Below are 22,681 nucleotides of genomic sequence, written 5' to 3'. Positions count from 1 at the left end.
TCAATCGTGGCTGCGCATCTCGTGAAAATATAATTTTCTATGATCACTCGTGAATTAAAATCGATATTCCACCCAATCCAACAAATATCCTCTATATAATCGATTTAATTATTTAAGCCATGTAGACACTGTATTCACCAAACGCTATTGTAGGAAGATAGATCCCACTTACATTCAAGCCTACTAAAGCATGAGATAGCGAACCTATTAAGTACATGCATAGTTTCAAATTACAACTTCGGGTTTTCCCTGCAATATTTATACGTAATCTGAGTTTACGTTTTCTGAAAACGAAGAAGTTTATGCATTATACATGCACTCAACATGCAAACATTTTTTTTTTTAAATGAAGTCCCCACCAACGTCTAACGAACCAGTGTTAGATACGATTTAAATCACTGCTAAGGTTAACAGTGTTATTTTTCTGTCTCTATTTTGTTGTTTTAAATGCAACTCAAACCGTCGGAAATATTGTATTCACAGGATTCGATCAATATTTACTTCGATTCGAAATCTAGCCATGATGGGCACAAACTTGGAGAAACCCTGGACGATATATGCGAGGGAAAGTATGCGTTCTAACTTATTTAACTTTCCATTTGAGCGTCTTACTTCTATGTATGCGTCCAAAGTTATAAAGTATTACAATAAACCTTATATTTATCGTTTTGTTCACTTCATTTTCAGATTAAACTTGGGTATTATCACACGCATATTAATTTAAATAGTCTTATTAAAATTGAAGCTGACATGTGAACATAATGCGGTTGTATAAAGGTATATTGCACGTTGGGGGATAGGCATTGTTTTTCTAAAAAAGACTAATAAAACAATAACATGTCAGCAATTTCGTTTGATGATTCGTTTGCAAACACAATTTAAAAAACGTATTATGTTTCAAAGCGAGAATAAACGATTTCAATGAACGCATTTTCAACAAACAAACATAATTACATGAACGAGGAATGTTATATAAGATATATATAATGACTCAACTATCCTTATTTGGCGCCATCAAACATACAGTTTTTTTTAAATGAAATTAATAACGCTTTCGTTAACGTCAATATCAACATGATAATTAGTATTGTTGGTAACAAAAATGTGTCTATGTATCGATATTACTAATCTGCACAGTTAAATTGGTCTTGTGTACAACAGTAAAGTATTTTCAACAACTCTGGTTTCGTTTATTTTCTGGTATTACTTCCTCTTAACTTGTATTCAAGATTTATTATTTATCAGCGTTATATATGTTTTAAAGAAAAGTAATAAGATCGCATATTATCGCTCCCATGTAGTTATAAACTGTGAAAACACACATTTTTATTTGGTAATTTAGTACATTTAAACCATTATAAGGATGTATTATATGACTGCGATTCAACATCATATGATTTCACTATCACTTGTAATTCACATTTTTTTTTGTTAAAGCCATAACATTAGATATGAAATATATTCGCAGCTGCAGCTTTGAATCAGTACCTGCAATTACCGTAGTTAACCAAGACGGAAAGTGGATGACAACGAACAACCGACGTCTTTGGGTCTTTAAGGAGCTCGAATTGCTCGGGAGGTGTCTTACTGTACCGGTCAATGTCGGAGAAAGTATTCCGGAAGCGAGGCGTACTACGAGAAACGGTGGGCTGTCGATTATTATCCGCGGATACCTAGAGGGTAGAAGGTACCAGGAACATGAAAACAAGGACCATTACCAGATTGTTCCGAACTCAACAAGGTATGATGACAGCGATTCGGATGACAACTTCACACACAGTGATAACTCCGACAACCATGACAACGACAGTGATGAATGGTGATATGAAATGTCTAACAGTTGAATAATACGTGCCATATCAACTTAAATTGCACTGTTTTTATTAAATTACTTTTTATTTAAATAATGAAATTTAGCCTTAAAGAATGTTGTCGATCGTCTGTGATACATCGTCATCTGTGATATTGTTTTTATAGTAAAAGGGGATTGATTGTACTGTTTTCATGTCACTTTAATACACATATTTATTTGATACAAATTCATAAAGCGTGTTCTTTAGTTTTATATTTGTTTTATCATACATATACATATGGAGTAAGACCAACCTTCAGACAAAGCCAGATGCGCAGGAAGGTGGGGAACAAAAACGGGTTGGCTGTGTTTTGTTTTCGATCTTTCCATGATTTCAAGCAAAGTCATATTGTTAATTACATCATGTTGATTACTCGTCGCATATCTAATTGTTGCTGTTGTCTGATTCATTGTGACCCCATCCACATTATATAAAATACGTTTATCTTAATTTTTGTTCGCAGTCGAGTTACTTCAATAGAGCTTTTACTTAATTTACTATGTCGCTTTTAAACAGCCATATCATATCTATATAATGACAAGATACTTCTAAAACAAGCAGTGTACAATAGACCTGTTTCATCTGGAATGTTAAAATAATGCAAGATGAATACCTTGAAGACGATTTTACTGAAAATGTTATAATGGGTTATGTAAATATACGTTATTATTGATTGTTTTTGGCAAACTTTACCTTCTACTACGACTTTGTTATAATGTAAATATTATCTATATTGAACATGTTTTTCAAAAAGTAAACCCAATAAATACCCATACGAATCGGGTACGTTTATTATTGATTACATTTAAACAGTCGTGCTGCGAAAATTAAGAATCGATCCTTTTAGTGATATTTTATTTAAAAGCAAAGCTGTCGTAATTTATGAAAAAATCCATAGTGAAGATTAACAATTTGATTAAAGGGTTAAATCATATTTAGTCGACGCTATTAAGTGTCATTCCTCACTTCTTTTTTGCTGATTATGATGCGCGCATATTCTATTATTTGAGACCGTCAACCACAAACGTTCTAAAAACCTTTTTTTTCAATAATTAATATATTGTTTTCAGTATATTCGGTAATACAATTTCGCGATGTGAAATCGAAAGTACATCGCGAAAATAGGTGACATTACGATATACACTGTATAAATAACGCAAGTAGATTGATCAATATATGTATATAATATATATATATATATATATATATATATATATATATATATATATATATATATATATATATATATATATATATATATATATATATATATATATATATATATATATATATATATTTATATATATATAATTAACTACGCATGCCCAGTAAAATGTTATTACCGAATATATGTCAATTTGAAAACTGAACAACTTTTTTCAAGGAATGTAATATACCAGGCGTGATATTTTAATCAATATAAACTAATAATTATAAAAAATACGGTATTTTAGAACTTTTATTTTTTCGTCGTTTGTGGTTGACGGTCACTTTAACCTGTCTCGTGGTAATTTCGCCCGATACCGTAATGTAATGCGCTATGACGTCATTACTGTCATATTAGTGGACATATTGATCAAAGTTAAAATACGGTTACGAAACTTTGAGAAAATGAATTATGTTATTCCTTCAATTCTGCTAAATATTATCGGACATCCTTTAAAATTTAATATCATATTTCTTCATAAAGCAATGTGTGATTAAAATGATAATCTGTACGCGTGTACCTACTATTAATTTAATAGTTTATATAATGCCATTTTTTCCAATGGCTGTACTCTTGGCAAAATTGAAAAAAAGTACCTAAACGTTAGCAATCGACTACGTATATATATCAATTTTCGTTTTCAGAAAATCTATTATTACTACTAAACTACAATATTGATTAGATTTTATAGATTGTATAGATTGTGATTAAAGTTTGGTGCACATTAGGACGCGTTAACTTGTTGTGGGAGATTGTTGTTTAATTTATGAATGGATCTTAAACCATCACAAATATTTTATTCGCAAGATTCTATCAATAATGTCTTTGATAAGCGGTCATCACACAATGGAACTAGAATTGGTGATACATTGGATGACGTCTGTGAAGGAAGGTAAGATAAAACATAAATCACGAGTGTTATTGATTACAATTACTGATTTTTACATGATGCTGGAAGTTTAATTTAAAAGAAAGTAATATTCGTTGTACTGCTATATTTAATGTATTTGTTTCGATAATATATTCATTAATTACAGTTAGTTCAATTTATTGTATTTGAAAACTCGGTCCGAAAAATTGACACGACAAGAATGAGTTTCGAAAACATTTCTTGAATCACAGATTTTATTTGAAGTAGATAAGTTTAAGCAAAAGGAAAACAAATCATGTCAAACGCGCTCACCAATACAGGTATAACGTTCATATTTAACGACCAGTTACCCGCAGGATGCTTAAAAAATGATCGGGGCGTTATATATACATTAAACAACTGTATAATGCAAGAATATGGCACGGTGCGATTAACATAGCTTTTAGAACATGAAATCTTTCTATAGCCGTTTTTACGTCTGTTGACCTAATACTAAGAAATACAGATGTCCTATCTAATATTCTGTACGTTTTACTGTTTGAGTTATCATTTTTGATAACTTTTATTTAAATAATTATAAAGATGGATTATCAAAAATCTGTCCAATAATCATGTCCAATTCGTAGATGTCAAGTGTCTTCAATTCCGAAGATAACGGTGGTGAACCGCGATGGAAAATGGGTTACCGCAGACAATCGACGCTTATGGGTTTTTCGTGAGCTGGAACGGCTCGGAAAATGCGACACAATTCCGGTACGAATATCCTCATATATACACGAGGCAAAGCTGACATCATATAACGGTGGTACGTCCGTTCACGTTCGTGGACCTGCAGGAGGGTATTGGCATAACAAACCAACACCATATAAGCCAAAGGTTCAATCGAAATTGCGAATATCCAATAAAGCAGCTGTGTATCAGTCGAAATACAAAGTAAAAGATTCTAGCGAAAGTCCAACTCTGTTCTCGTACCAGGCACCAAAATCGAAACCACAATCGTCTATACCAGCACACATGACCACTGCAATAAAAACCAACGTTGCGATGACTGTTCAAACCAGCCCTGAACATTCACCTCAACTTACGATACGTTCGACTTCAGATAGTTTACCATCCAACCCTTTAAGTAGTGGTTTGCAAGCGACCTACAAAGACCCGGTCATTATAAGTCCGATAAGCTCTTCGTCATCCAAATATCCGTGCTTTTCTGACATCGGTACGGCAAATGATGATTATAGTCAGCGACATACCCACTCTTCACAATCACAATACCGTGATCAGAGAAGCTGTTCGACGCAAGGAGGTAATTCAGGGTCGCAGTACGGGGATCAGAGCAATTATTCAAAGAAAAGTGAACTTTTCGTCTCGCAAGACCGTGTTCCGCAAAGCAATTATTCAACGCAATGCGAAAGTCCAGGATCTCAAAACCGCGATCAGCTGAGTAATTATTCAAAGCAAGGAAGTCCATCAAGACCCACGGTCTCCAGGTCTGACTCTTCAGTTGATCACAGCTCCGTTCGTGCTACAGAACATGCATCGAACCGCGATCAGCTGAGTAATTATTCAAAGCAAGGAGGTCCATCAAGACCCACGGTCTCCAGGTCTGACTCTTCAGTTGATCACAGCTCCGTTCGTGCTACAGAACATGCATCGAACCGCGATCAGCTGAGTAATTATTCAAAGCAAGGAAGTCCATCAAGACCCACGGTCTCTAAGTCAGACACTTCAGTTGATCACAGCTCCGTTCGTGCTACAGAACATGCATCGAACCGCGATCAGCTGAGTAATTATTCAAAGCAAGGAAGTCCATCAAGACCCACGGTCTCTAAGTCAGACACTTCAGTTGACCACAGCTCCGTTCGTGCTACAGAACATGCATCGAATGCATCAGAACCACGCTATGTCATGCCATCATACAGAGAAGACAGCAGGCCAAACAGTGGCGATTCGAACCAGTCTTGCTGTGGATGTACAATTCTATAAACGGTAGATCTTTGAACATTTTTGCCAAGTGCTAAATGTTGTTGTTGTTTTTTTTGCAAGATGATTTTAAGATTTGCACTAACACAACTGAATACTTGGTACAGTCAACTTGAAACAATTAATATAATTAAGCACAGAAGAGTGTTTTATGTTTATGTACGTGCTGGTTTTCCCAATCTGATCAACTTATGTCGAATATCGAGATTGTTGAAAGCGTTCACTGTAAATATTGCATAATAAATTTGATATCTTTGATTTGCGTTTCATAAGAAATATGCTTATGCTTTTTGGCAATCACATAGATTTAAATTGACCAACGCTTAACAACAATCATAACAAAGTAAAACTTATACTATGTACACAGCAATGTTTGTTAGTTTTATATTATTACAACTATTCGAAATACACATTAAAGGGGCCGTCCAACGGATAAAGCGTCGTATTGACGCGAAACGATATTTTGGGAAATTACGAGGATTGCTTATATAGCTATAAAATACATCCGTTCCAAACATGAGCGTGGAGGGAGGCTTTTTAGTCTAGGATTCCAGGAATCCAGGGATTAGTGGTTCGAGCCCTGTTGAGGTCTATTTTTATTTCCATTTTTAAATTGTATTCTTGTTTGTTTTTTTACAGGAGATTTTTATTTCAAATGTTTAAATTTATCAAAATAAAGCATTTAAAGCATTTAATGACAAGTTTCAATACATGCAAAAATCTGTTGGATGGCCCCTTTATGTATGCATACAATTGTTTTCGTTTAATGCGAAGTTTAACCATAACAAGATAATTTAAATATAATCAATATGAAATAATATTACCTTCACAACTTAAATATCCTTTGAAATGCGTGCTTTTCTCACGGTGATAAGGCGATTACTACAACTATTCCGCTCACCGTCGAAATTTTATACTTCTGACAAAAGCTCCGTATCCTTCTGACGAAAAGAATCAAAGTACTGAAAGTACAGGTGGGGCGATTTTGCTCAAATGGTGTGGTCGTAAAAACACTATACACCATGATGCCAACCAATCACCTTAGTTGAATAAAACAGGCCGACAGGCTGTCAACATAATATATGATTTAGCTATCCGGGTTAAAAGTAAATGCTTCTTTTTAAAACAAGTCATTGTCGTATGCGCCATTCATAACTGCAAAACGTCTGTGTATACAATGTTGAATATAGTCATTTTAACTTGTGACCTAGGTTTTTACTCTAAGTGTTATGTGTATCACATGTATTAGATTTCGTGAAGGCAAACGTTGTCATAAGGTTTCTATAAATCATGTAAATTTAATTATTATTCATAAATATATATATATTTATACATATATATACATTTACGTATGTATATAGCTGCTGTGAAGGTGACAACCATAACATGTATTTCGTGTGTAAGGAAAAATTTCAAAACTGGCATGAAAAGCACGGGCGAATTGTCATATAAAACTTTGTAGCGCACAGAACATTGAGATGTTTACTTTGACAGTAAAAAATTTAGCGCGGGGTAATTAAATTGTGTCGCCCATACAGCGAACGCAGTTGATTTCTTAAAACAAAATAACATAAATGCGCTCTATCGGTTAAGTGTAGATAGTTCAGTATTGAACCGATATTTCGTCGCTGTATACACCTTCAATGAGGAATGCGTATTACTCGGGTGCTAATGCCACAGTGAAAAGACATTGCCATGGATGGAACGCGCTCATCGGAACTATTTTGTTTGCGAATGCAGAATCTGGATGCAAAGTGGTTAAATGCAGTAGCGGACTACTTTCGTCGGTATACGTATATTTTGATACCTATGGGGCGAATTGCAGAAAGCAATCGCCCCAAAAAATGCCGAACGAAGCAATACAAGGTAACCGGATGACAAAATATTTTATTTTAAGACACTGCAAAATGATTGCCACTTGCGAAGCACTCCATCAAATTTCTGAACCAATATGTCGTCTATTTAAACGTTTACCAGTCGTGAAATATTTAAGATGACTTACAAAAAGTCGTGTTGCGCTCGACACCATTCGTACTTATGAAAAAAATGCAATAATCAGATTATTATCCATGTGTCAGACCTGATGTGACAGACTTAAATCATGGTATATATAAAAAGAACATTCCATACGAACCTGTTTGTTTCGATATCTATTAACGACCTAATTTGTTGGTGTTTTGGTGAAAACATACATCACTTACATAAATATCGATGTGGTAAAATACAATCATGACCACCTGCAGCCAATTGTATACACATTTTAACCGCAAGGTAACCACGTTATCGCGGTAATCAGACCGCTTACCATGGTTAAACCATTTGTATAAACAATTAACAAAAAAAATACCACGCACTTACCGCGGTAACTTTTTACCCACCTATGCTAGCTGGGTAACTGCATTTTAACCACAACAAACATGGCGGTCGTTCATATGGTCAGACATCGTAGACCTCGACTTTTTCGACGAGTCGACAGACAGGAGACGGACTTAATGGACGACGAAGTGCGCCGAAGGTATAGGTTTTCGACGGACAACATTGACCAACTTGTGGGACTGTTGGAGCCAACATTACGAAGACGGACGCGACGAAACCAGGCACTGACAATTCGACAACGGATCATGTTGACTTTGAGGTTTCTCGCTTCCGGGGCTTTTCTCCAGATAATAGGAGACACCTTCGGCGTGGACATTGCAACTGTGTCCCGAGTTGTGACCGACGTGACGAACAGCTTGTTTGCACTTAAGGATATGGTGATAAGGTTTCCCGTGACTGACGCTGACAGACGACGAGTGATGACGGGTTTCTTTGAAATGAGAGGGTTTCTGGGCGTTATAGGCTGTGTCGATGGCACACACGTCCGTATCATTTCTCCCGGTGGTCCAGATGAGCCTTCCTTTGTGAATCGGAAAGGGTTTCATTCCCTCAACGTCCAGGCAACATGTGACCACAAAGGTAAGTCCCCTCTACAGGTTTGGCCTCTTAAATGCCCACGTAATCCGGTACTGTAACATTACAATAATGTACGTATTTTCATCACTTTAGTCCGGTATATATCTTAAACATTTACTCTTAAGGAAAAACAGTTTGTTCAACTATTTTAATTCGCAGTGATCAACGTGTAATTTCACTACTTTATCACTATTTCAAGCACACGCAATTATATTTCATTTGATTTGCAGATGAGAGCTGATATAAATACAGCAATATAAATGCATACCATATTATTAATGCGCGCATCTATTTTGCCATATTCAAAATTCTTTTCTATAATCTGCAACTTCCATTCAGTGACCCACCCATGACAGAGAATACACGCTAACTGAGTTCAGTTTACTCAGTACTGACGTAGTAGTCTGTAATGACATCACAGCAATCTTGATACATGTGTACTTTGGTACATGTCAGGCCATACATGTATTTGAGCTGCTGAATAAGAATCGCGTTTTCCTAATAGAGGCTCCTGTGGGGTATTTCAACACTGGTTTCTCATGTAACACTTTTTGGCAATTTGTTTTTTTGAATCCCAATATCAGAATTCTGTCAAGTACCTAGGTGTCATTTGAGAAAGTGAATTATCTGAAATGTATTTGGTTAAACCACTTAAAAAGACACAATGTAATTCATTATATTGCAATGTCACCTTGATTATGCTAGTTCATCCCGGTATTGTGGACTAATCATAGGGTTAAAAACAACGTTCAAAATAAGAATATTAGACTCATTAATAATTATGACTGTAGGCACCCTGTAACTTTGTGCTCCAGACTTTGAACAGTTAGGATTATTAAATATTAACCAGGGGTGGTATTCCAGAAGCATCTTAAGTAAATTTACTTTTATCCATAAATTGGGAAATTTTCTTAAGTGTTTCATTTCATATTTCAATAGCTTGGTATCAAGATATATATATTTAAATAGCATCATTTGGACAATATTATTTTAGGAATACCAAAAAACATGTTTTTCCTTATTAAGTAAAAAAAACACAAAACATTGTAATTTTGAACTTTAAGTGAAATTATTTAAGAAATGACTTAAGATGTTTCTGGAATACCACCCCAGAGTTGTAAGCAAGTAGGACTGAATCATGTTCACAAGATTTATAATGAGAAATCTCCTTTATGTATGAATGAGCATTTAAAAAGAACTAAATATCTACATAAGTATAGACAGGAGTCAAATTTCTGTGTGCCTCAAGTTAATGGTATTACTGCATGCACATTCTACTGCAAAGGCATTTTGGACTGGAATGCTCTGCCATAAGATGGATCATGTTTCATAGCGTTCATGCTTGATTGTGAATGTCTCTTTATTGTTTATCAATGTACTGAATTTTTATTCACAGGGATGTTTACAAGTGTGAATGCATGTTGGCCTGGATGCTGCCATGACTCCCACATCTTCCGAATGTCCAAGCTTGGACAGCATATGGCCAATCACCATCAAGGTTGCACTTTTAAATCTTTTGGTTCAATATATGTAATCCTCAATGCTGATTATGTTCACTACTATAAAAACAATCAGTGTTTATCCCCATGGTCAAGTTTACATTATTTAAGAAAAACTTCAATTTTGAGACATGTTCATGGTTACAAGTTATCAAAATAATGTTAATGGTAAATACTATGACAGCATCCAAAAACAATAGCAGAGCAATATTTGTCAGCGGTAAGTACAGCCGAGTGTAATTTTTGAGGAAAATCTTGTTAAAGCTGTGTCACTTTTTCAGTCGTGTTTTCTGAATCGCTAGTTTGAAATAATTTCTTTCTTGATGACCTTGCTTCTTTGGTTTTTCGTTTATGTGGTGCATTTACAAGATTGTGTGCTGGACGGCACTGATCATTAGGTGTCTCTATGACAGACGTCGAACTGGTACATGCCGGTTGAGGGTCGCCTGGAGATGCGCTGGTACCACCTTCAGCACCAGGAGGAAAAAGTCTCCTTTTCTGGTTCTTTGGCTTATTTAAACATCAATTTGAACGTCTCTTCCTTCTGAAAGAAAAAAAAAATCAGAATAAAGCGGTGCCAAAAAATCATAAAGATGCGGTGCTTTTACGTACATTGTTGAGCGGTGTTCATATTTCTATAGTGTCAGTGTTGAGCGGTGCATACTTGCTCACACGTGTAAATGTAAAAATCACAGTTATATTTAATAAAGCATGCCCTAATGTGTTGTTAATTGATTCTTCTACCATAAAATACCGTTTAACAAATCAAATCTTTCATTTAAAAGGGTTTTAAATCTGCAAAAATAAGCTTTTTTGCGTCATGAAAGTCACTTCTTATACGACATCCTCAAACTGTTTTCACTATTTTTAAGTTATTACCAACTTAAATTTGATGCGGTAAACGGCAATTAGATGTTGAATATATACTTCGTTCGATGGAATATTTTAGTACAAACTTACCTTCTTTTCTCGTTTTTTTTCATTGATTTCTGAACTCGCCAAAAAGTGTTCTGTCATTTTTTGACAGAAGGATACGGAACTTTTGTTAGAAGTATAAAATGTCGACGATCAGCGGAATAGTTGTGGTAATAGTCGCCCTATCACCGTGTTTCAGATGCGTACAGAAAGGAAGTTAGGCAAGAGCCGTAAAATATATGAAACTCCTAAATATTTACCGACTTGGTTTTTTCCTCGTATTGTTGATAATATACATGTACATCGGTTATGCGAACGTAACATACATTAAGCATGAAATGCATCATGCTTTCTTAGAATATATTGAAATTCAAATAACATCCATGATTCACGATCAACTGTCGGGTATACATTACTCTGACGTTCGTTTCAGTTTGATTTGTCCCATGTTATTATAAATAGATAGCGTTTAAATTGTATTTGTAGTCGAATAACGTAAAGAGAGCATTTACTTAATTTGCCATTTAAACCGCATATCTTATCGCTATTTATTAAAACTTTTAATACAGTGCAAACGGTTTCAAATGGAACTTTTAACGATTTTAACGTTAATACTAAAAAGAATTTTGTGTTACACATACGTTCGAAATCTCGGTGCTTGGTTTGATTCAAGAATGAACATGAAACACCATATTAATGCTATAAGTAGATCATGTTTCGGTCAGATTAGGCAAATAGGTCACATCAGGCAATATCTTACACCAAAAGCCACAAAAGCATTGGATAATTCACTTGTCACGTCTCGGCTAGACTATTGCAATGCACTGCTGTATGGAACACCAACATCAGCTATCAAGAATCTACAAAATGTTCAAAACACTACGGCGGGTGTTATCACAAGAACATCCCGCTATAGTCACATAACACCGATCCTAAAAAAATTACACTGGCTCCCAGTATTAAAAGAAATCCACTTCAAAATACTTACCAATGCGTTCAAAGCCTTAAATGGACCATCGCCTGTATATCTGAAAAACCTACTTGAAGTCTATTAACAAAGGCGAAACTTAAGATCAAAGAACGAAGCGACTTCATAAGTGATTCCAACGAAGATTAAATCCGTATCATTCGGGGAGCGAAGTTTCATGTACGCTGCTCCCAAACTCTGAAACTCACTTCCATCAAACATTCGAGGTTCTTTAACACTGAATTCATTTAAAAAAGGCACTGAAAACTCACCTCTTCCTCAAATCTTATGCAATATAAGCAGTGGTTTATTCAATTCATTATATAAAATCTCAATCATCATGAACTTGAATTAACCCTTTTAAAGGAAGCATAATTATTCCTTTGAGGGTTTGTGGACTCGTGGTAATGGTATCCTGACGTTACCCTTGCCTCTGTCTCTGTTTTGTCTCTGGTTTGTCTTGCCGATCTTTCAAATCTATGGTTACTGTGCATGTTTTTTTTGTTGTTTTACGAAGAACTTATTGTTTAAGTTTTAGATTTTATTGTTTCATTAATTGTCTTATAGCTATACACATAGGGTAGTTTTATAGTGTCTTGTTGATCTTTCTAATCTAGGGTTACTGTGCATGTTTTTACGTAGTACTTGTAGTATAAGAGAGTAGTTTTATAGTATAAGTAGTTTTGATCGATTTCTTTTGAAACAGTGTTGCAAAATGTATTCGTATCTGCGATACGTCAAATTTTCTTATGTAAAGCCCCTTTAAAGTGCACTCTTGCATGAAAAAGGCGCTATATAAATCCGGTAAAATAATAATAATGCTGGTTGTTTTGAAAAATACACGATCATATATTGCTTGCGGTAAACCGAACCTTATACAGAGATTTCGCTAGCATTTCAATAGCTTTTATAAAAAGCGTGTTTTCTGAAAATACATTCCCGAAGAATACCCACACGAATCAGGTACGTGTATTTATTTATGAAACATAATCCGTCGTGTGCAGTAAGTGAAGATTCGGTACATTTAGTAACATTCAACTTGAAAGTTGTCGTACTATAAACATATTTTTTTATTCGACACTATTATATTTCATACTTTACTTCCTCATAAAGGGTTTTGATGCATATCAACTTAGGACTTTCTAATGACAATGTCGGCCTATACTGAAATGTCAGTCGATCTGACGTCTTTACTGTCACACTGATCGACACATTGATCGGAGTTAAAGGTTGCTTACGTAACTGTGAGGAACTGCAAAATGCACAAATTCCTTTGGTTCTGCAAACAAATAGATCTACATTTGTTCACTGTTTTGAGGACCATAGTGCTAAGGTGCTACAGAAGAGATAATAAACATACATTGGCGAGTTTCAGCACGTACGGGGATTAGACATACATTCTGTATTTCGTCTGAAAACGCTTAACAGTGTGAATGATATTTTTCGGTATCATGACATATAGAAAAAAACATTTTGAAAATGTGCAATACGTTTGAAGGAAATAAATGGAACATCGAACAGCTAGGCAGGTGCATCTACCAACATGTTCAGGAAGAGGAGAGAATGTTCCTTGGTTACAACAGATAATATAGGTTCCAACTGTACGATTAAACACGATAACAAGGGATACCGTGATTCGAATGATTCAATGAATAACGACAACTTGTATCTGGTTATTCAATTGGTCTGGCCATTGAATACAAATTGAATACTTTCAAACAAAAATGCCATCGACGAATGATATTAATAGTGTTGTTCATATTAATTTGACATTAGAATGTTAAAAGTATAACATTACATTGTTGGGTGATACAGTAGATGATAGTTGTAGGATAATATAAAACTAGGATACTAGTTTTATTAATTATAAAATGTTTGTGCATTGATAGTTATGAAATAAATCAAATTATATTCATATGGTGTGTAAATCTCATAGTTACATGTACTTACACAATTCAAGTGAGTTCAATCTTCGATTAGCTTTTTACAGGTAATTTGTGCATTCGTTTTAATAAAGCTTTGTGGCCAAATATATTTCTAGCAATCAAATTCCACATGTCCACCAAACCAGCCCTTATTAATGTAAATTAAAAAGCGATTGTGCAGTTTTTGAACTTGTTTCTACTTAGTGTTTTTCCATACAAATTACACAATCAGGTATTGTTGACACATTCACATATATAGATTGGTATGTCGAAATTTTTTCTCTCTAAGTTATTATTAATACTAATATTACAATTCTGTAAGAGCTACTTTTGATCAAGTTTATTTACTTTGTTAAACCTCACTACAATACGCAATCGTTCATTATTGTTTTTGAAAATCGAACAGCATTGGTAGACGCCTCTAAGCATGTATACATGACGGCGTGTATATAACACTTGTTATGCTTTAAATACATACGTATTCTTTGTCCAGCCATGCGGGAAAACCACACTTGCACTTGCATAAATATGAAATATAGTGTGAACAAGAAGAGATAGTATTGAGTATATCGTTTAACTTATGAATCTTGTCATCGATTTCTTAGATGCAATTTCGCTTGTATAGCCTATAATGTCTTATCATACGGTAATGGCGATTTTCATGTCCCCGCCACTATAGCGGGGGACATATTGTTTTTGCCCTGTCTGTGCAAACACAATTTAAAAAACGTATTATGTTTCAAAGTGAGAATAAACGATTTCAATGTAAGCATTTTCAAGAAACAAATATAATTACATGAACGAGGAATGTTATATAAGATATATATAATGACTCAACTATCCTCATTTGGCGCCATCAAACATACAGTTTTCTTAAATGAAATTAATAACGCTTACGTTAACGTCAATATCAACATGATAACTAGTATTGTTGGTAGAATAAAAATGTGTCTCTGTGTCGATATTACTAATCTGCACAGTTAAATTGGTCTTGTGTACACCAGTAAAGTATTTTCAATTAATTACAACTCTGGTTTCGTTTATTTTCTGGTTTTACCTCCCCATAACTTGTATTCAAGATTTATTATTTATCAGCGTTAAATATGATTTAAGGAAAAGCAATAAGATCACATATTATCGCTTTCATGTAGTTATAAACTGTGAAAAAACACATTTTTATTTGGTAATCAAGTTTATTTAAACCAGTATAAGGATGTATAATATGATTGCGAATCAAAATCATATTATTTCTCTATGAATTGTTATTCACATAATTCTGAAAGACATAACATTAAATATGAAATATATTCGCAGATGCAGAATTTACTCAATACCTGTAATGACCGTAGTAAACCAAGACGGAAAGTGGATGACAACAAACAACCGACGTCTTTGTGTCTTTAAGGAGCTCGATTTGCTCGGAATGTGTCTCACTGTACCCGTCAATGCCGGGAAAAGTATGCCGGAAGCGAGGCGTACTACGAGAAACGGTGGGCTGTCAATTATTGTCCGCGGAAACCCAGGGAGGAATGGAACCAGGAACATGAAAACAGGGACCATTACCAGATTGTTCCGATTTCAACAAGGTATGATGACAGCAATTCGGATGACAACTACACACATAGTGATAACTCCGACAACTATGACAACGACAATGATGAATGCTGATATGAAATGTCTAACAGTTGAATAATACGTGCCATATCAACTTAAATTGCACTGTTTTCATTAAATTACTTTTTTTTAAATAATCAAATTTTAGCCTTAAAGATTGTCGTCGATCGTCTGTGATACATCGTCAACTGTGATGTAGTTTTTAAAGTTAAAGGGTATTAATTGTACTGTTTTCATGTCACTTTCATACACAAAATACACATATTTATTTAATACAAATTCAAAAAGCGTATTCTTTAGTTTTATATTTGTTTTATCATACATATGGGTTCAGACAACGCGTCTTCGTTCTTATGAAAAAAAAAACAGCAGTTCAAATACAATTCTAGTTACTCATAGACAACCGAACATAGATAAGCAAAACAATGGCTAATGAAAAAAAAGATTACAGAAGAAGATTACACCACACAGCATTTTGTTTTGCATTTAATGTTGTTGTTTTTTCTACGACCACAAACGTACATAGTGTTTTAAAAACACAAGGTAGACAACTGGGTTAGGTTGATTACTTTATGTTTGACAAGCCTAGAGGCGCAGGAAGGCGAGGGACCAAAACGGGTTGGCTGTATTTTGTTTTAGATCTTTCCTTAAGTTCACAGTATCATATTTATGTAGATCATTTTGATTGATCGTCGCATATCAAATTGCTGCTGTTTTCTGATTCATTGTGACCCCACCCCTGTTATATAAAATAGGGTTATCTTAATTTTTGTTCTCAGTCGATCGAGTTACTTAAAGAGATCTTCTACTTCATTTGCACTGCCGCTCTCAAATATTAATATCATATCTATATAATGAAGCAGTGTACAATACAACTGTTTCAACTGGAATGTTTAAATAATGCAAGGTTAATATCTAGAAGACGATTTTGCTGCCAATTTAATAAACGGTTATTTTAATATACATTATCATTTATTGGAATGGCAAACTTTACCATATACTAAGACTTTGTTGCAATTTAAATAGTATCTATATAGAACGTGTTTTCTGAAAATTAAACCCAACTAATACGCATACGAATCGGATACGTGTATCACTCATTGCATTTAAACAGTCGTGCTTTAAAAATTAGGAATAGATCCTTTCAGTGATATTTAATTTCAAAGCAAAGCTGACGTAATTTAAAAAAAAATCCATAGTGAAGATTAACAATTGGATTGGAGAGTTAAATTTATATTTAGCCGACACTTGTAAGTTTCATTCCTCACTTCTTCTTTGCTGTATATGATACACCTGTATTAGATTTAATCAGTCTCGTGACAATTTCACCCGCTACCGTAATGTAATCCGCTATGACGCCAAAAACGAAATATTAGTCGACATATTGATCGAAATTAAAATACGGTTACGAAACATTGAGAAAATGGATCAAGTTACAAATTCCTTCCATTCTGCTAAATAAAATACTGTTAATTATTTGCACGAACTACTTTATTTATCGGCAATCTTTGATAAGCGTCATCACACAATGGAACTAGAATTGGAAATACCTTAGATGACGTCTGTGAAGGGTCGCAGTACCGGGATCAGAGCAGTTATTCGAAGAAAGTGGTCTTTCCGTTTTGCAAGACCGTTTTCCGCATAATAATTATTCAACAGGCGCTAGTTCAGGATCGCAATACCATAATCAGTTGAGTAATTATGCAAAGCAAGGAAGTCCATCAAGACCCACGGTCTCCAGGTCTGTCTCTTCAGTTGACCACAGCTCCGTTCGTGCTACAGAACATAGGTCGTACGCATCAAAATAACGCTATGATGTACCAACATACAGAGAACGCAGCAGACTAAATTATGGCGATTAGAACAATGCTTGCTGTGGGTGCACACTTCTATAAATGGTAGATCTGTGAACATTTTTGCCATTTGAAAAATGTTTTTGGGTTGTGTTGGCTAGATGTCATAAAGATTTTCACTAACACAAATTATACCTTGGTACAGTCAACTTAAAACAACTAATATTATTATCTACAGAAGAGTGTTTTATGGTTATGTACGTGCTGGTTGTTCCAATCTGATCGAGAGATTGTTGAATGCATTCACTGTAAATACTGCATAATAAATTAGATATGCTAGATTTGCGTTTCACACGAAATATGCTTAGGCGTTTTGGCAACCACATTGATTCAAATGGACCACTGACCTACGCTTAACATCAATCATCACAAAGTAAAACTTAGACTATGTACGCAGTAATGTTTCTATTATTAAAATTATTCGAAATACACATTGTAACACAACCGTGGTATGAGTAAGCATGCATACAATTGTTTTCGTTCAATGCGAGGTTTAACCATATAACAATACAATTTAAATATAATCAATATCTAATAAAATTCCTTTACAACTTAAAAACCATTTGAAATGCATGCTTTTCAGATGCGTACAGAAAGGAAGTTAGGCAAGCGACGTAAAAGATATGAATCTCCTTTATATTTACCAACTTGTTTGTTGTCATCGTGTTGTTGATATTATTCATCGGTTATGCAAACGTAACATTTTTTAAACATGAAATACATCATGGTTTATAAGAATATATTGACATTAAAATAGCATCCTCAATTCATAATCAACCGTCGGGTATACATTATTCTGACGATGTCTGATTAATTGGTCCTCCGTTAGATTACAAAGATAGCGTTTTAAATTGTGTTCGCAGATAGCCTTTACTTAATTGGCCCTTTAACACGCATATCTTATCTATACAATCACACGTTATTTATTAAAATGTTTAAGGGGTGTTGCTGCAGTTTTGCTGATTTTTTTGGCTCCATTAAAAAGATTTTGTAAACAATTTATATTTAAGATATACATACAAATACTATATGAAAAATGAAATATAAACATAGGATCACCGGCCTTATTTTGATTTTATTTACCATTATATAACATGTACTTTTTCAATAAAACTGAAACATTTCTAATTGCGTAAAAAGTAATTAATAACCAATGAAATTGGCAACATGTAGTTATTATTTAAGCTAAGATACATCATATACCATTTAATTAAACCACACACTACCAATTAAATGGAGTACACAAGTTAAATTTTAAGAAATGTATTTGTTAAATTGTTTATGTCACCCAAAAAAACATCATTTTTTTACAATTTTAACCACATAAATGGAATTTAAAAATTTTCTGCAAAATAGAATTCTGCAAAACTACTCAAATATGTTCATTTACGTATTTTCATCATAAAACACAAATAAAAAAAGAGAGTCACCGACCTTTTAACAGAGATTTTTTGTTTTAATTATCCCTACCGTCTAGACGTCAAATTCCATTAAAAAACAGCAATAAGACAAAACCCAAGTGCCGGTACATAGATTGTCAGAAATATGCATTAACATCAGACATTGTTTACAATCTTAACTTGGATCACAACAGCTTACCAAAAGACATAAATAAAAAAACAATATGTAATCACAAACATAATACCATACAGTATCAAACTCGACCTTAATCATTAATAACATACATGTTCACATATTTCGGCATGTTTTGAAGTTTGTGTTTAAATGCTTTAAATTGATGAACGTAAAACAACAGTACTAAAGAGCTCCAGTATAAAACAAGTATGAAATTAAAGAAAGAAAAAAAAAAGAAAAAAAAGTTAACCCCGCCTGGGATCGAACCACTGACAATTGAATTATGAACCAACTCGATCATTTCTGATGATACTGATAACAAAAATATTGAGTTGTGATAATAGCATCATCGGTGTTGCTATAACTATATCCTCGGTTAAATAAACTGCCGCAACACCCCTTAAGACAGTACAAACAGTTTCAAATGAAACGTTTAACGATTTGTATGTTAATAATAAGAAGTTTGTGTTACACATGTGTTGTTTTTTTTTAAACAAATACACGATTATATATTGCTTGCGATAAACCGAACATTACACTCGTCAGCATAGCCATAGATTTATAAAAAGCGTGTTTTCTGAAAATAAATTCCCGAAGAATACCCACACGAATCAGGTACGTGTATTTGCTCATGAAACATAATCCGTCGTGTGCAGGAAGTTAAAATTATGTACATTTAGTTATATTCAACTTAAAGATGTCGTAATAAAAACATCTTTATTTAGTCGACATTATTAAATTTCATTCTTTACTTGCTCATAATGTTTTTATGCATATCAACTGATAACTGGCTCAAGGAAATGTCCGCATATTCTGCAATGTCAGCCGATATGACGTCTTTATTGTCACATTGATCGACACATTGATCGGGTGCTTTCGAAACTGTGAGGAACTGCAAAATGCACAAATTCCTTTGGTTCTGCAAACAAATAGTTCTACATTTTTCACTGTTATGAGGGCCATAGTGCTGGGTGCTACAGAAGAAATAATAAACATAAATCGGCGATTAGACATACGGTTTTTCGCATGAAAATGCTTAAAATGAAAGGTGTGAATGATCTATGTCGGTATCATAAAAAATAGAACAAAATATTTTAAAAATTTGCTAAATATTTGAAGGAAATAAAGGGAAATATCATATTGGTGAATAGGATAGAATGTTGCTGGGTTATAATAGATAATATAGGTTCTAACTTGGCGCGTGTACAATTAAACACGGTAACACGGGCGACCGTGATTCGGATGATTCTATAAATATCTTGGCATTAGATTGGTCAGGTCATTCAATAAAATTGAATACTTTGACACAAAAATCCATTTAAGACCGATATTAATAGTGTTGTTTATATTAATTTGACATTAGAAGGTTAAATGCAGATCATAGCATTTTTGGGTGATACATTTGAGTTAAATTCTAGTTTTATAAATTATAAAATGTTTTTGCATTGATAGTTTTAAAATAATTCAAATTATATTCATACCGTGTGTACAATGTGATTTAAGCATAGTTACTAACGAAATTTAAGAGAGTTAAATCTTAGACACTATTTTTACAGGTAATTATGCATTCGTTTTAATAAAGCGTTGTGATCATATTTATTTCTAGCAATCAAATTCCACATGCCTACCAAACCAGCCCTTAATATTGTAACTTGTAAGGCGATTGTACAGTTTTTGACCTTGTCTCTGTTTAGTGTTTTCCATACAAATTGCACTATCGAGTAGTGTTGACACATTCACATCTATAGATTGGTATATTTTGGTATGTCGAAATATTTTCTCTCTCATTTAAGTTATAATTGATACGCATAATTCGATTCTGTAAGATCTATGTTTGAGAAATGTTTAATAACTTGGTTAAATCTCTTTACAATACACGATCGTTCATTATTTTTTGCAAATCGAACAGTATGGATAGACGTCTCTAAGCAGGTGTACCTGATAGCGTATATTTTACACTTTTAATGCTTAAAATACAAATGCATTCTTCGTCCAACTATGCGGGAAAACAACAGTTAAATAAATATGAAATATTGTGTTAACAAAAAGAGATAGTATTGAGTATATTGATAAACCTTTGAAACTTGCCATTTATTTCTAACATGCAATTTCGCTTGTATAGCCTTTAATGTCTTATCAAACTGTCATGTCGATTTTTTAACATAATTGTCATTTGAACGTATTTTTTTTTAAGTACGACATAGAAACATACCTCGATCAACGTAAGATTTATATATTCATTACTCTATCAGGCAATCAGAATGCATCAATAAAAATACACGAACCCAACACAAAAAATGAATAACATAAATTATAATATGACCATACATCCACAATGACTTTTAAAAAATCACATCGTTCCAAATGTTAATGTTTTGACAAAACCACGGGGGTTACTAAGCGCTCGATAGTTATCACACACCTTTAATGTGAAGCGGTAATGATATATTTTCATTGATATACATTTATGGCCGGTTTTGTCAACAATTCGGAAAATATATTCAACGGCTGCGTGAAAGTAGTTTGTTTTAGTCCAATCTAGTTTGTGTCGCCTTCAAATGCCATATTCCTCCGGGAAATCCACGAACCTCGATTGACTCACCGCCGTTTTTTGTGGTAAGCTTGTTTTGGCAAACACTAGACACTATCCAAACTTCTACAGTTTCACATTTACCCAATCGCTCCAGCTGCTTAAACACCCACAGGCGTCGGTTGTCATTTGTTACCCATTTGTCATCATGCTTTGCAACCTCTATCTTCCGAAGGTCTTTTATAGTAATCCTTAAATAACATAATCTGATGCATTATCTAAACATAATATTGACAAATGTATAAAACGTACAAGCCGGTAAAAGATACAAACAATAATATATAATGAATTAGTCAACTATTTCCTTTTTATTAAATGGAATATAATTGTACAGTTATGCCTTTATATAAATATCTTTATGCACTAATATATTTACATATGCTCAATTTGACAAATTTTAGACACTGACATTCCTTCGCATATGTCATCTAACGTCTCTCCGATCATTTTGATTTCATGATGCCTAAAATAATTGTCAATCGAATCTTGAGAAAAATATATTTCCGATGGTCTTAAATTCATTAAATTTAACGCCATCTTGTACAATATTATAAATCATTTAATCCTTACATCAGCAAATTAATCTTTGTTAATAATTTTATCAGCATAATTTAATACAAATATGTATGTAAATCACTGTTTTATTTACCGTTATCTAATGATGGACGCTTCATATCATATGCAATCAGTGTGTGACCCTGTATCAAAAATGCAGATGACAAGTCAGCGAAACAATGACTGTTGATAAAAATGTACATATTAAATACCATCTGTATGATGATGTATTTGTGTTGACCGGTTTAATAAACATTACTACATTAAGACTTTCTCGAAACTTTATGAGTCAACTGATGACGTCTAAAACAAGCAATGTGTCTTT

The 22,681-nt window shown here is 33.8% G+C and overlaps 2 protein-coding genes across 2 annotated transcripts in view; both read left to right on the top strand.

Annotated features, from left to right (window-relative positions):
- The first annotated feature begins 341 nt into the window (after positions 1-341).
- LOC127864358 (uncharacterized) lies at positions 342-2,540 on the top strand. The gene is made up of 2 exons (XM_052404012.1): positions 342-569; positions 1,469-2,540. The coding sequence occupies exons 1-2, from the start codon at positions 448-450 to the stop codon at positions 1,821-1,823; spliced, it is 477 nt and encodes a 158-aa protein (XP_052259972.1). The 5' UTR covers positions 342-447; the 3' UTR covers positions 1,824-2,540.
- A 1,238-nt stretch (positions 2,541-3,778) lies between these two features.
- Positions 3,779-22,681, top strand: part of LOC127865236 (uncharacterized) — a 236,843-nt gene continuing 217,940 nt past the window's right edge. The window contains exons 1-2 of the mRNA XM_052405270.1: positions 3,779-3,952; positions 4,558-5,418. Coding sequence (XP_052261230.1) covers positions 3,831-3,952; positions 4,558-5,418 — 983 coding nt within the window. The 5' untranslated portion in view covers positions 3,779-3,830. The remainder of the gene's footprint in view (positions 3,953-4,557; positions 5,419-22,681) is intronic.

Source organism: Dreissena polymorpha, chromosome 1 (genome assembly GCF_020536995.1).
Source record: "Dreissena polymorpha isolate Duluth1 chromosome 1, UMN_Dpol_1.0, whole genome shotgun sequence".
NCBI lineage: Eukaryota > Metazoa > Mollusca > Bivalvia > Myida > Dreissenidae > Dreissena > Dreissena polymorpha.
This window is presented reverse-complemented; position numbering and strand designations above follow the sequence as displayed.